Source organism: Chiloscyllium punctatum, chromosome 36 (genome assembly GCF_047496795.1).
Source record: "Chiloscyllium punctatum isolate Juve2018m chromosome 36, sChiPun1.3, whole genome shotgun sequence".
NCBI classification, from domain to species: Eukaryota; Metazoa; Chordata; class Chondrichthyes; order Orectolobiformes; family Hemiscylliidae; genus Chiloscyllium; species Chiloscyllium punctatum.
This window is the reverse complement of record NC_092774.1, coordinates 17,228,266-17,242,335: the sequence shown is the minus strand read 5'-3', so window position 1 is coordinate 17,242,335 and position 14,070 is coordinate 17,228,266. Positions and strand designations below refer to the sequence as shown.

At 48.9% G+C, this 14,070-nt stretch overlaps 2 protein-coding genes across 4 annotated transcripts in view; one reads left to right on the top strand and one right to left on the bottom strand.

The window, feature by feature from the left end:
- The window catches only part of LOC140460832 (uncharacterized), a 174,377-nt gene that overhangs the window by 94,591 nt on the left and 65,716 nt on the right, over nucleotides 1-14,070 (top strand). The window lies entirely within an intron of this gene.
- Nucleotides 5,268-10,448, bottom strand: LOC140460838 (uncharacterized). Of its 3 annotated transcripts, none has more exons than XM_072555509.1 (2): nucleotides 10,386-10,448; nucleotides 5,268-7,798 (listed from the first exon to the last, which is right to left on the bottom strand). In XM_072555509.1, the coding sequence occupies exon 2, from the start codon at nucleotides 7,389-7,391 to the stop codon at nucleotides 5,829-5,831; it is 1,563 nt and encodes a 520-aa protein (XP_072411610.1). In that variant the 5' UTR covers nucleotides 7,392-7,798; nucleotides 10,386-10,448; the 3' UTR covers nucleotides 5,268-5,828. The 3 variants fall into 3 exon arrangements, with proteins under 3 accessions (XP_072411610.1, XP_072411612.1, XP_072411611.1); XM_072555511.1 differs by having other exon boundaries at nucleotides 10,391-10,411; XM_072555510.1 differs by lacking the exon at nucleotides 10,386-10,448 and adding an exon at nucleotides 9,787-9,979.

The window sequence follows — 14,070 nt, the reverse complement described above, 5'->3', positions numbered from 1 at the left end:
GCCCATCTGATCAAGATCCCATTGTAATCTGAGGTAACCTCCTTCGTTGTCCACAACACCTCCGATTTTGGTGTCATCAGCAAACTTACTTACTATACCACTTATGCTCACATCCAAAACGTAGTGGGCCCATTATCTATTTTCAAAGTGGAATTTACAATATATTACATGTATTGACTGCCTGCAGATTGTGCAGTCTTTCAGCAAAGTAGAATGTTTAGGGTGCAAGTTTGCTCGCTGAGCTGTAGGTTTGATATCCAGACATTTCATTACCTGGCTAGGTAACATCATCAGTGGTGACCTCCAAGTGAAGCGAAGCTGTTGTCTCCTACTTTCTATTTATACGTTTGTCCTGGATGGGGTTCCTAGGATTTGTGGTGATATCAAAGTTATGAAGAGAGATACATGTTTTGTTTAACCAACTACAATGGCAGTGCAGAGAATTTCAGAAAAGTGCAATAAATATTTACTTTTTACCCCTTATTCAACTCATTCAAGAATTTCAAATTGAATCTGAGCTAACTTGAGAGCAAATGGCAACATTCGTTTGTTAATAGACTCACCATATATTATGAAAGATCACTTTTAGCAAAGTCACAATGTTTAATCCCAAACAGAGCAATTAAGTGCAAAGTTACTTTCAACCATTTAATAAAACACTGCAAATTTCATTTCATATGAAAATACAATCATTTTATAATTTGGATAAGATCTTTACAAAGGAAATATATTAAACGAAATAGCTTTCCTGGGTATCAATATTGACAACAGTTATGCAGCTATTATTTGGCAATTGACCAACTAATTGAAATAGTTTCAGAATAAATGAGCTGCTTCATTATTATACATTGAGGTATTGCATATCTTGGCTCTCACCCAAGTATTGTCCGAAGAAAAAAATGTATCTGGATGGAGACATGAATAGGAAGCATTCAGAGGGATATGGGCCAAATGCTGGCAAATGGGTCACTTGATTAATTTAGGATATCTGGTTGGCCTGGACTGAAGGGTTTGTTTCTGTGTGTCATTACAGACGCCCCTCTTCTGGGATCCCCATACCAGCTGTTATTTTCATGAAATAATCTGACAATTGTTGACTTCCATCAACCTATTCCATCCGGAGAAATTTCCTCTCTCTGCCAAGTGTGGTTCACGTTGGCAAGTTCAATCCTCCTCAGCAAAAAGGCAGAGAGAAAGTAGCTGCTTTTTAAACAGCTCAAGATCAAAGCGCACCCCACCGTCCCCCCCCCTCCCTCCAACCCACCTCACTTCTATACTATTGGTCACCACCAAGTTGTCCCTTTGTAATTGGATCCTTGGTACAGCCTTAACCTGGAGGAAGTATTGCCTCACTCGGCAATTTCAACCCATACACTGTATCGCACCATCTGCTGCAGTGGGATTCAAACCCGGGAGCCCCTGGAACTGGGTTGATAGTCCAGTCGATAATGGCACTCAGCCATCGCGCCTTCAATCCACCTGTGATGGTACATGAACTCCCTGGTGCCTCCGGAGGTTGGTAGAGCTGGTGAAAGCCTTCCCGCACTCTGAGCAGCTGAAGGGCCTCTCTCCTGTGTGGATCTGCTGGTGAGTCAGCAGGTTGGAGGCCTGGGTAAATCTCTACCTGCACTTGGGGCAGCTGAAGGGCCTCTTCCCCCGTGTGGACCCACTGGTGCCTCAGCAGGATGGAGGAATCACTGAAGGCCTTCCTGCACACTGGCCAGCTGAAGGGTGTCTCCCCAGTGTGGATCCGCTGGTGGGTTAGCAGGGTGGAGGAAGTGCTGAAGCCCTTCCCGCAGACGGGACAGGAGAACGGGCGCTCCCTGGTGTGGCTGCGCCGATGAGTCTCCAGGACAGAGGGGACACGGAAGCTTTTCCTGCAGTCGCCACACTTCCACCATTTCTCCATGGGGTGGGATTCCTCGGGTTACTCCGTGGCCGAACCTTCAGTTACACACAAACGTGTGTGGAGCCCCTCCCCACCCTGAATTCCCCTTCCCAGGCTGTATAACTGTTTCAGGCTCCACACTCAGTGCACTGCAACAGTGGGGTCTCTCATCCAGTCCCACTGATGCTGAAAACATCCTCAAACAGGAACCAAAACACTTTGCTCCTTCTCTCAGACTCAGTTGAAAATTGTTTCCTGTCCCGATGGATTGAGCGACTGTCAGACATTGACGTTAAAGTGAGGTCTGCAGACGCTGGAGAGTCAGTGTCAAAATGTGTGGTACTGGAAAAGCACAGCAGGTCAGGCAGCATCCGAATCAAAGGAGAGTCAATGTTTCGGGCGTAAGGCCTTCATCTGTTGGTTTTGAAGCTTCCGTCTTCAGATCTTCAAATACACTGTTAAAAACAGATTACAAAAGTCATCACTATCCGTGCAGGGTAGAAATTCAGAACAAGCAATTCTACTTTCGGTGGAATATTCTTTTCTTTTGCTGTTCCACAAAATTAAAAGCACCATCCCACTGTCCCTTCCCCTCTGTTCTCACTCTGCTCTAACTAACTCACTCTCCTGAAGATGCTGAAAAGCAAAAACATCAAGACTGACATCTCTCTGAATTTTGGATACCTCCACCTGAAAGTTAATATCTTTCACAACACTGGGATCCTGCTGAGAGTGAGCAGGTCTGATTTTGGGAAGCAAAACAAAAGTGTCAATTCAGGGCGAACCTGCAATGCAGTTTCTTGAGGAAGGACCAGACACAAAATGGTTAATGACCCCGAGAAAGTGGGAGCAAAATGAGACATCAAGGCATTAACACCGACACACTTCAGACAAACTCTTCTGCTTCCAGTCAGGGCAAAACATGCTCTGAAAGTCCAGCCTTCACAACAACACTTCTGCTTTCACTGAAGACAATTAGAGTCACACATCGCAGAAACAGAACCTTTGGCCCAATCTGCCCAGATATCCTAAATTAATCTAGTCAGATTTGCCATCACTTGGCCCCTATATGGGCCGGGTGCTGACAGCTGGGACTAAATTGGGTTGGCTCTCTTGTCAGCAAGGACGAGTTGGACCGAAGGGTCTGTTTCTGTGCTGCACATCTCTATGACTCCAGTCACATTTGCCATCACTTGGCCCTGACCCATCTGAACCCTTCATATTCAGATGCCCGTCCAGGAGCCTTTTAACTTGTCATCGTACCAGCACCCACCACTTCCTCTGGCAGCTCACTCCATCGCTCAAGCGACTCCACGTTGAAAGCGTCTGGTCTGGTGCACCAGATGACATCAGGATAATCTCAGATCGTTCCAGATCGCATCGATACTCAGTCAGTGGCATTCCCGATCAGGATGTTGTACGTGATCAAACAGGTCAGTGAGTAGGCGATCCCCCACCTCTTAGTTCAAGTATCTCTACGAGAGCTCCCTTGCTGGAGGGTCCCTTGGAGACACTTCAACTGGACTTCATTGAGTTGGAGAAATGAGTTGAGTTGCTATAAATATGTTTTGCTTATTGCTGATGTCTTTTCGAAGTGGATTGAAGTCTACCCTCCTCCTAACGCTACTGCTGAGACTGTGGTGAAGGTTTTGTTTAAGGAAATAATTCCCCCCTTCAGTATACCTGCGTGCATTAGCTCTGACAATGGACCACACTTTGTAGGTAATATTAACGGAGAACTCTGTTCCCAGCTTTGTATTTGTCGGCAACTGCACGGTGCTTATCATCCTCAGGTGACCGGCCTTGTTGAATGTTTTAACCAGACTCAAGACTAAACTTGCCAAATAAGTGGCAGAGTCTGGCCTCTCCTGGTTATGCTAATCCCTGTGGCCTTATTCCAGTTGTGATCCATGTCTGTGGGCAAGACACGACTGTCTCCAGCTGAGAGTCTCTCTGGTCACCCCCTCCGTACCCCTTGGAACGATTCGGCTCCCTTCTCAGTCCACGTCCATCACATGACCGAAGCAATGATTGGTTATGTTCTTGCTTTAACCAATGTTATGTGTGCCTTTCACCTCCCAGGAGCGTGCGGCCTAGAGCGATGTTCCCTCCCTTTCAGCCTCGTCACGGGTAGACCCTGGTTCATTGGTGCTCGTCAAGAACTGGACTGGCAAAGGTCTCCAACCTCGTTGGGATGGCCCCTTCCAGGTTTTACTTCCCACCCCTACGGCGGTCACAGTCACTGGGCGCTCAGCTTGGGTCCAACTGCACCATTGAGAATTGATTGACCGCACCAATCAAAAGTGGGGAAAGACGAGGAGAGAATCCTGGAATCTCATGAAAAGGAGTGGACCCTGTCCAGTTGGGTTTTTGAATCCTGCTGTTGTTCTAATGTTAATCTTATTACAGATACTTGAACTAAGAGGAGCGAGTGGTGGTTTATGGAAAATATTCAGCCTGTTGTCTGGTTACTAGTGGTGTGCCACAAGGATCTGTTTTGGGACTACTGCGGTTTGTCATTTTTATAAATGACTTGGATACAGGCATAGGTGGATGGATTAGCAGAATTGGACAGAGAGGAGGCAAATGGAGTTCAATGCAGCTAAATGTGAGGTGATTCACTTTGGGAAGAATAACAGGAAGGCAGTGATCTTGGAGTCCATGTGCACAGATCCCTGAAAGTTGCCACTCAGGTAAATAGTGCTGTGAAGAAGGCATACGGTGTGTTAGGTTTCATTCGTAGAGGGATTGAGTTCTGGAACCGCAATATCACACTGCAACAAAACCAAACACGGGTGCGGCCACATTTGGAATATCCTGTATAGTTCTGGCCCCCATATTTCAGGAAGGATGTGGGAAGCATTGGAAACGGTGCAGAGGAGATTTACCAGGTTGTTGCCTGGTCTGGAGGGAGGGTCTTATGAGGAAAGGCTGAGAGAGGGTCTGTTCTCATTGGAAAGAAGGCGGATAAGGGGGGATTTGATAGAGACATATAAGATATAGATAGGGTAGACAGTGAAAGACTCTTTCCTAGGATGGTGACGTCAGCTTGCACGAGGGGGCATAACTACAAATTGAGGGGTGATAGATTTAAGACAGATGTCAGAGGCAAGTTCTTTATGCAGAGAGTGGTAAGGGCATGGAATGCCCTCCCTGCTAAGGTAGTCAACTCAGCCACATTAGGGAGATTTAAACAATCCTTAGATAAGCACATGGTTGATTTTGGGATAGTGTAGGGGGACAAGCTGAGAATAGTTCACAGGTCAGCGCAACATCGAGGGCTGAAGGGCCTGTTCTGCAGTGTACTGTTCTATGTTCCATGTTCTAAACTTAGTGCAGGAGGCTGAAAGAAATGAGCAGCTTTAAAACAAAAACCTCTTGGAGCTCAAAGCTTTCAATGAGAGTCTGAGCCCGGCAGTAAGTTCAGGTAACCTTTATTGCAACCCAACTTTGTTACAGCTTCAGATTCCCCCAGCAAAAAGGCAGAGAAAAAGAAGTTGCTTTTTGAACAGCTCAAGGTCAAAGTGCACACACCACACCTCCCCTGTCCCACCTCCCCCTCACTGTCTTTACTATTGGTCAGCACCAAGTTGTCCCTTTGTAATTGGATCCTTGTTACAGCCGTAACCCGGAGGAAGTATTGCCTCACTCAGCAATTTTAACCCATACCCTGTCTCCAAGTAAGTGGCTCCCTGCTCATTTGCCAGGAAGGGGCAGTGTAGAGTCAACCAGACTGCTGTGGGTCTGGAGTCACGTGTAGACCAGACCGGGTAAAGGATGCAGCTGGAACGATTGAGTGAATCCTTTCCCCCAATGGTGGTTCCCTTCCCTAACAAGGGAGAGAGTGAATCAGATGGGGGCTTTCTCCCCCGCACCACCCCCTCCCTGAAACGGTCTCATTGTTAGATTCCGAACTCCACATTTCTGACCGAATACCGATTCAGCCATCTGTCGTGGCAGGATTTGAACCCGGCGGACCCCGGAACCTGGTTGATAGTCCAATCGATAATGGCACTCGGCCGTCACTCCTCAAATCCCCCTGTGATGGCACGTGAACTCGCTGGTGCTTCCACAGGTTGCAGGGGTAGGTGAAGCCCTTCCCGCACTGAGAGCAGGTGAACGGCCTCTCCCCCGTGTGGATCCGCTGGTGCCTCAGCAGGGTGGAAGATGTGCTGAAAGCCTTCCCACACTCGGGGCAGCTGAAGGGCCTCTCTCCCGTGTGGACCCGCCAGTGGGTCAGCAGATGGGAGGTATACCTGAAGCCCTTCCTGCACTGAGAGCAGGTGAATGGCCTCTCCCCCGTGTGGACCCGCTGGTGGATCAGCAGGGTGGAGGAATTGCTGAAGGCCTTCCCGCACTCGGCACAGCTGAAGGGCCTCTCCCCCGTGTGGACACGTTGGTGCCTCAGCAGGGTGGAAACCTGGGTAAAGGCCTTCCCACACTCGGGGCAGCTAAAGGGCCTCTCCCCCGTGTGGACCCGCTGGTGGGTCTGCAGGTTGAAGGAGCAGGTGAAGCCCTTCCCGCACTGAGAGCAGGTGAACGGCCTCTCCCCCGTGTGGATACGCTGGTGGGTCATCAGGGAGGAGACGTCGGTAAAGGCCTTCCTGCACTGAGAGCAGCTGAAGGGTTTCTCCCCCGTGTGGATACGCTGGTGACTCTGCAGGGTGGAGGAGCAGGTGAAGCCCTTCCCGCACAGAGAGCAGGTGTTTGGCCTCTCCCCCGTGTGGACATGTTGGTGCCTCAACAGGGCGGAGGAATTACTGAAGGCCTTCCTGCATTCAGGGCAGCTGAAGGGCCTCTCCCCCGTGTGGATACGCTGGTGGCTCCGCAGGTTGGAGGAGCAGGTGAAGCCCTTTCCGCACTGAGAGCAGGTGAACGGCCTCTCCCCATTGTGGACACGCTGGTGACTCCGCAGGGTGGAGGAATCGCTGAAGGCCTTCCCGCACTCAGGACAGCTGAAGGGCCTCTCCCCCGTGTGGACACGCTGGTGCCTCAGTAGGGTGGAGACCTGGGTAAAGGCCTTCCCACACTCTGGGCAGCTGAATGGCCTCTCCCCCGTGTGGACCCGCTGGTGGGTCAGCAGGGTGGAGGAATTACTGAAGGCCTTCCCACACTCGGGGCAGCTGAAGGGCCTCTCCCCTGTGTGGACACGCTGGTGCCTCAGCAGGGTGGAGACCTGGGTAAAGGCCTTCCCACACTCTGGGCATCTGAACGGCCTCTCCCCCGTGTGGATACGCCGGTGACTCTGCAGTGTGGAGGCCTGGGTAAAGGCCTTCCCGCACTCTGGGCAGCTGAAGGGCCTTTCCCCCGTTTGGTCCTGCTGGTGGGCCAACAGGTGAGAGGAATGTCTGAAGGCCTTCCCGCAGTCGGTACAGGGGAATGGCCTCTCCCCCGTGTGACTGCGCCGATGAGTCTCCAGGGCAGACGGGAAATGGTAGCCTTTCCCACAGTCACCACACTTCCACGGTTCCTCCACAGGGCGGGATTCCTCAGGTTTCTCCATGGCCACAGCTTCAGCTGCACACAAACACGTGTAGAGCCCCTCCCTGCCGTGAAGTCCCCTTCCCAGGCTGTATAACTGTTTCAGGCTCCACACACAGTTTGCTGCAACAGTGGGATCTCTCGTCCAGTCCCACTGATGCTGAAAACGTCCTCAAACAGGAACCAAAAAGTGTAGATCCCTCTCACAGAAATCACAGTCAAAAATCGTTGCGGTCCCGATGGATTCAGAGACTGTCAGACATTGACATCAAAGTGAGGACTGCAGACACTGGAGAGTCAGTCAAAAAATGTGGCGCTGGAAAAGCACAGCAGGTCAGGCAGCATCCGAGGAACAGGAGAGTCAATGTTTCGGGAATAAGCCCTTCGTCCGTTGATTTTGAAACTTCAGTCTTCAGATTTTCATATACTCTGCAAAAAGAGATTACAAAAGTCATCACTATCAGTACAGGGTAGAAATTCAGAATAAGCAATTCTACTTTCTGTGGAATATTCTTTTGCTGTTCCACAATGTTGAAAGCACCATCCCACTCTCCCTTCCCCTCTGTTCTCAGCCCGCTGTAACTAATTCCCCTGAAGGTGCTGATTCAGGATCTTACAGGGGCAGAAAAAGCAAAAACATCAAGACTGACATCTCTCTGAATTTTGGATACCTCCACCTGAAAGTTAATATCTTTCACAACACTGGGATCCTGCTTAGAGTGAGCAGGTCTGATTTTGGGAAGCAATAAAAAAGTGTCAATTCAGCTACAATGCAGCTTCTTGAGGAAGGACCAGACACAAAATGATTAATGACCCCGGGAAGGTGGAAGCAAAATGAGATATCAAGGCATTAACACCGACACACTTCAGTCAAACTCTTCTGCTCCCAGTCAGGGCAGAACATGCTCTCTACGAGAACTCCCTTGCTGGCGGGTCCCTTGGAGACACTTCAACTGGACTTCATTGAGTTGGAGAAATGAGTTGAGTTGCTATAAATATGTTTTGCTTATTGTTGATATCTTTTTGAAGTGGATTGAAGTCTACCCTCCTCCTAACACTACTGCTGAGACTGTGATGAAGATTTTGTTTAAGGAAATAATTCCCCGCTTCAGTATACCTGCGTGCATTCGCTCAGACAATGGACGACACTTTGCATGTAATATTAACGGAGAACGGAGAAACCTTCCAGGTTTTACTTCCCACCCCTACGACGGTCACAGTTGCTGGGCGCTCAGCTTGCGTCCAACTGCACCGTTGTCAATTGAATAGCCGCACCAATCAGTCACCGATTCCATTCTATTTGTCAGACTCCCTACTGCCGATCCTGTGAAGAGAAATATCACTTTCCAATACCTCCGGTCTGTGTATACAAACAGCCGGTGTAACACTGCCTGGGGTACAGCAGGCCTTATGTGGCACATGGACCTGGAACGGAACCCTTCCCTTGTGCATTTATAGGCCTTTTCTCTTTTCAGAACCAGATACTGTCACCAAGACCATGAACAATAGAGCTAAGGGAGAGCCCAATGGGAACAGCATTCTGAGGACCATTGTCTCCCATACAGTGCGAGTGCTCGAGTCACTTGGCCCATTTTGTACAGTGCTAAAGCGACTCCTCTTCCAAAACGTTGACCCTATACTCCTGTAGACCTGACCAGACCCCCTGCTGTAATATTTCGGTAACCTATTTTGACAAACTCTCCCTAATATACACCAAACCAGACTATTATTTCTTCAGCTAAGGTATAGCTACCAATTTCCTTGTCCTGGATGGCAAAGATGTCCCTCATAAGGTCACTATCGGAGCCCTTGTTCCCACAACAGTACCTTGTCCAGGCCAGTGGACAAGTCGATGGAACCTCAGCCAACCTTGTTCCAACTGAAAGGATCCCAAGGGACTGGGTGACAATACAGGACACCCGATAGGCTGGGGAATCCAGAGTACCCTGAGGTTGGAAGGATCGGCAGGGGTGACAAGTCAACAGAACCTCAATTCCCTCTTTTGTGGCCTGACCATTTGAGGAATTAAGAGTGAAGAGGCTCTGAATCAGAGTAGACTGGGATTATCAGACCTGTGTCTTTACTCTGTGCAGAATCGGTGTGCCTTAGACTATATACTCGCCTGGGAGGGTGAGGTCAGCACCATTGTCCAAGATAAACGCACTATGGGCATTCCCAATCTCACTGGCAATATTAACTAAGATACAAGAAGTGATCCAGGTATTCCGTGACAGAATGACTGAAGGGACCAGTTGGGGAAACTGCAGATTGGGCCGATGGTACAATTGGCTTATCGGTTTAGCTATGTCTGTTTGTTGGTATTGGTATTGTTAGCTATTTAATTGCTAGGCTTATGAGGTCCCTTAGCGATATAGATTTGCCCCAGAAGATGTTCCTTTCGCGATCTGATGGCTCACCCACACGTGTCGATGGTGATGATAAATATGACCAGATGAGCTGTGAAGATGGTGGTGCTGCTCTACAGGATGTTGATGGCTGGACCACCTTGAAGGGCATTCGTTTGGACTAGCCTTCTCTTTCAGTGATCGCGGTGCAATCAAAGGGAGGAATGAGAGTGTGGGCATCTGGGTGATAAAGTCTATAGCCTTAAAACTTGTCTTTAAACATTCAGACTAAAATGTAATGCTGAATTATTGAATACATTTACTGCACGAGAAAATAAACAGGTAGGAAGGCTCAGAAAGAGGAGAGAACTTAAAGATAGGGACACCTGGGCTCACCAAGTGATAACAGGATGCTGTAAGGCAATGAAGAACGTTTGCCTCAGCATCGGTGAATCTGTGTGAACAGGACACCAAGTGATAACATTCACAGCCGTTCCCTTGTGAGACCATTTTAGTGCTGAGACTGTTGAATCCTGTAGAAAATTAACTCTTAGTGCTTATCTGCAATGGATTGAAATGAATTGCATTTTGGGACTTTATGATGATATTGAGTATCCATTACTGGTTATTAAATACAAACTCTGTAAAAGGAAATATTGATAAAGCTTTACCTTACTTGCTGCAGGCGAGGCTCCAGCGGAGAAAACAGGCCGCGGCCACACTTCCGGCTTCGGGATGGCCACGCCCACTGATCCAGGTCCTGTCCCGCCCCCTCCTCCGCCAACGTCACACGTCAACCCCGCCCCTTCCGAACGCAGCTCGTAGACCCCGCCCCTTCCTGAAGCAGGTCATATGCCCCGCCGCTTCGGGACAAAGCCCCGCCTCTGGGAACCAAACCTCTTTCCCCCTCCTGCACTAAACCCCACCCCTTCGCCGCGAACCCCGCGCGAGTCAAAACCACGCCCCCCTTTCTCACGCGCAACCGCCCACAAAGCCGCGCGCGTCCACGCTGGACGCGCCGCATCGTCCGCTGAGCCTCGCCCCGCCTACAAGCGCGCGAACCTCACGAGACACGCCCCGCCCATGAGCACCGCCCTCCCGCTAAAACCCGTCCCCCAGGCTAAACCCCGCCCCTCCTGGTAAACCCCGCCCACCCAGGTGTATTTGGAAGCACTAGCTTCTGCAGCGCTGCTCCTTCTGCGGGTGGCTGTGCTGCAGGATCATAAGACACAGAATTAATAGCAAAACATCACAGTGTCTTGCAACCGATGCAATATTTGGCACAAACCTGGACCGCTGCTGAATCCTTCATCTTTTAGAAGGGGTTGCAGGTTTCAGTTCATCAATATATAAATTCCAGAACTTTAGATCAGATTGCCTCCAGTGTGGAAACAGGCCCTTCGGCCCAACAAGTCCACACCGACCCGTCGAAGAGCAAAACACCCAGCCCCATTCCCCGTCACCTAATACAATGGTGCAATTTAGCGTGGCCAATTCACCCTAACCCACACATCTTGGGACTGTGGGAGGATATCCGCGCAGACGTGGGAGGGGAATTGAACCCGGGGCTCTGGCGCTGTGAGGCAGCAGTGCTAACCACAAAAAAAACAGGTGACATTTTCTATTTTTCAGCGGCAGCAGCAACCCAGGAGTGGGGAGTCACTGAGTTGAGGTTTTACATTTGAAGTTGGAGAGCAGAGGTTCCTGGGAGAGGAGGGACGACTTATTTTTATTTTCTTCCTGCTGTATAAATCAGAGGGTACTGTTGAGGGGGGAAAACGTCCTACTAGGGGTATGCACTGGGGCCCAGGTCTCTTGCACCAGAAGAAAGGAGGGAAAGCAGGAGAGTATTAGTCATTGGGGAGTCGATACTTAGAGGGTCAGATAGAAGGTTTGTTGGGAACGAACAAGACTCGCGGTTGGTGTGTTGCCTCTCAGGTGCCAGGGTGCGTGATGTCTTGGATCATGTCTTTGGGGTCCTGAAGGGAGAGGGTGTCCTGCCCCAAACCATGGTCCACGTAGGTACCAACGACATAGGTAGAAAGAGGGATAGGGATGTAAGGCAGGATTTCAGGGAGCTAGGGTGGAAGCTGAGGGCTAGAACAAACAGAGTGGTTATCTCTGGTTTGTTACCCATGCCACGTGATAGCAGAGCAAGGAATAGGGAGAGATATTATCTGACCACGTGGCTGTAAGGATGGTGCAGGAGGGAGGGTTTCAGGTTTTTGGATAATTGGGGAAAGTGGGACTTGTACAAACAGGACAGTCTTCACTTGAACCAGGGTGGGAAATTTGCTGGTGCTATTCGGGTGGGTTTAAACTATCTCAGCAGGGGGTTGGGAACCAGGGGTGTAGCTGCAATGCACAGGAGGATGAGAATAGGAAGGACAGGGACAGGATTTCAGGGTCACAGGAATGTGCTGGCAGACAGCGAAGTGGTTTGAAGTGTGTCTACATCAATGCCAGAGTATCCACAATAAGGTAGGTGAGCTTGCAGCACAGATAGGTACCTGGGACTTGGATGTTGTGGCCATTTCGGAGACATGGATAGAGCAGGGTGAGGAATGGATGTTGCAGGTTCCAGGGTTTTGATCTTTCATTGAGAACAGCCAAGACGGTAAAAGAGGGAGAGGTGTGGCCTTGTTAGTCAAGGATAGTATAACGGTGGCTGACAGAACTTTTGATGAGGACTCGTCTACTGAGGTAATGTGGGCTGAGGTTAGAAACAGGAGAGGAGACGTTACACTGCTTGGAGTTTTTTTTAATAGGCCTCCGCAGAGTTCCAGGGAGGTGGAAGAGAGGATTAGCAAAAATTATTCTGGGTAGGAGTGAAAGGAACAGGATGGTCATTAGGGGGGACTTTACCTCCCCCAACATTGACAGGAAATGCTTTCACTCTAGTACATCGTATGGATCAGTTTTTGTCCAGTGTGTGCAAGAGGGTTTTCTGACACAGTATGTCGAAGGGCCAACAAGAGGGGAGGTCACACTGGATCTGGTGCTTGGAAATGAATCAGGCCAGATGTTTGATTTAGTGGAAGGTAAGCACTTTGGAGAGAGTGACCATAATTCAGTTAGGTTTCATTTAGCGATGTAAAGGGATAGGAACATGCCACAGGTCAAGAGTTATCGATGGGGCAAGGGCAATTATAATGCAATTAGGCAAGAGTTAGGATGCATAGAATAGGGTAGCAAAATGCAGGGGATAAGGACAATTGAAATGTGGAGCTGGTTTAAGGAACAGATATTGTGTGTCCTTGATAGGTATGTCCCTGTCAGGCAGGGAGGAAGTTATAGGGTAAGGGAAGCGTGGTTTACAATAGAAATTGCGTCTCTTGTTACAAAGAAGGAGACGGCTTATGTGTTGATGAGGCAAGATGGTTCAGATGAGGTGATGGAGAATTATAGATCAGCGAGGAAGGATCTAAAGAGAGAGTTAAGAGCAAAGAGAGGACATGAGCAGTCTTTAACAAATAGAATACAGGAGAAGCCTAAAGCTTTCTATAGGTATGTGAGGAATAAGAGGATGATTAGGGTAGGAATAGGGCCAGTCAAAGACAGAAGTGGGAAGTTGAGTGTGGGCCCTGTGGAGATTGGAGAGGTGTTAATGAATATCTCTCATCGGTCTTCACTCAGGAAAAAGAGAATATTGTAGAGGAGAAGAATGAGGTATGAGATATTAGACTCGAAAGGATCGAGGTTAGTTGCACACAGGTGTTATCAATTCTAGAAGGAGTGAAAGTAGACAAATGCCCTGGGCCGAATGGGATTTATCAGAGGATTCTTTGGGAAGCGAGTGAGGAGATAGAAGAGCCTTTGGCTGTGATATTTGAGTCGTTATTGTCTACAGGTTTAGTACCAGAGTGGAGGATTGCAAATGTTGTGCCCTTGTTCAAGAAGGGCAGCAGAGATGACCCAGATAATTATAGACCAGTAAGCCTTACTTCTGTTGTAGGAAAGCTTTTGGAAAGGAATGTTAGAGATAGGATCTATAATCATCTAGCAAGCATCAATTTGATTTCAGATAGTCAACATGGTTTCATCAAGGGCAGATCGTGTCTCACAAACCTCATTGGGTTTATTGAGAAGGTGACCAAGCATGGAGATGAGGGTAGGGCAGTTGACATGGTGTACATGGACCTCAGTAAAGGTTCCACATGGCAGGCTGTTGGAGAAAATGCAGAGGCATGGGATTGTGGGTGATTTAGCAGTCTGGATTAGAAACTGGCTTTCTGAAAGAAGGCAGCATGTGGTGGTTTATGGAAAATATTCAGCCTGGAATCCAGTTACTAGTGGTGTGCCACAAGGATCTGTTTTGGGACTATTGCGGTTTGTCATTTTTATAGATGACTTAGA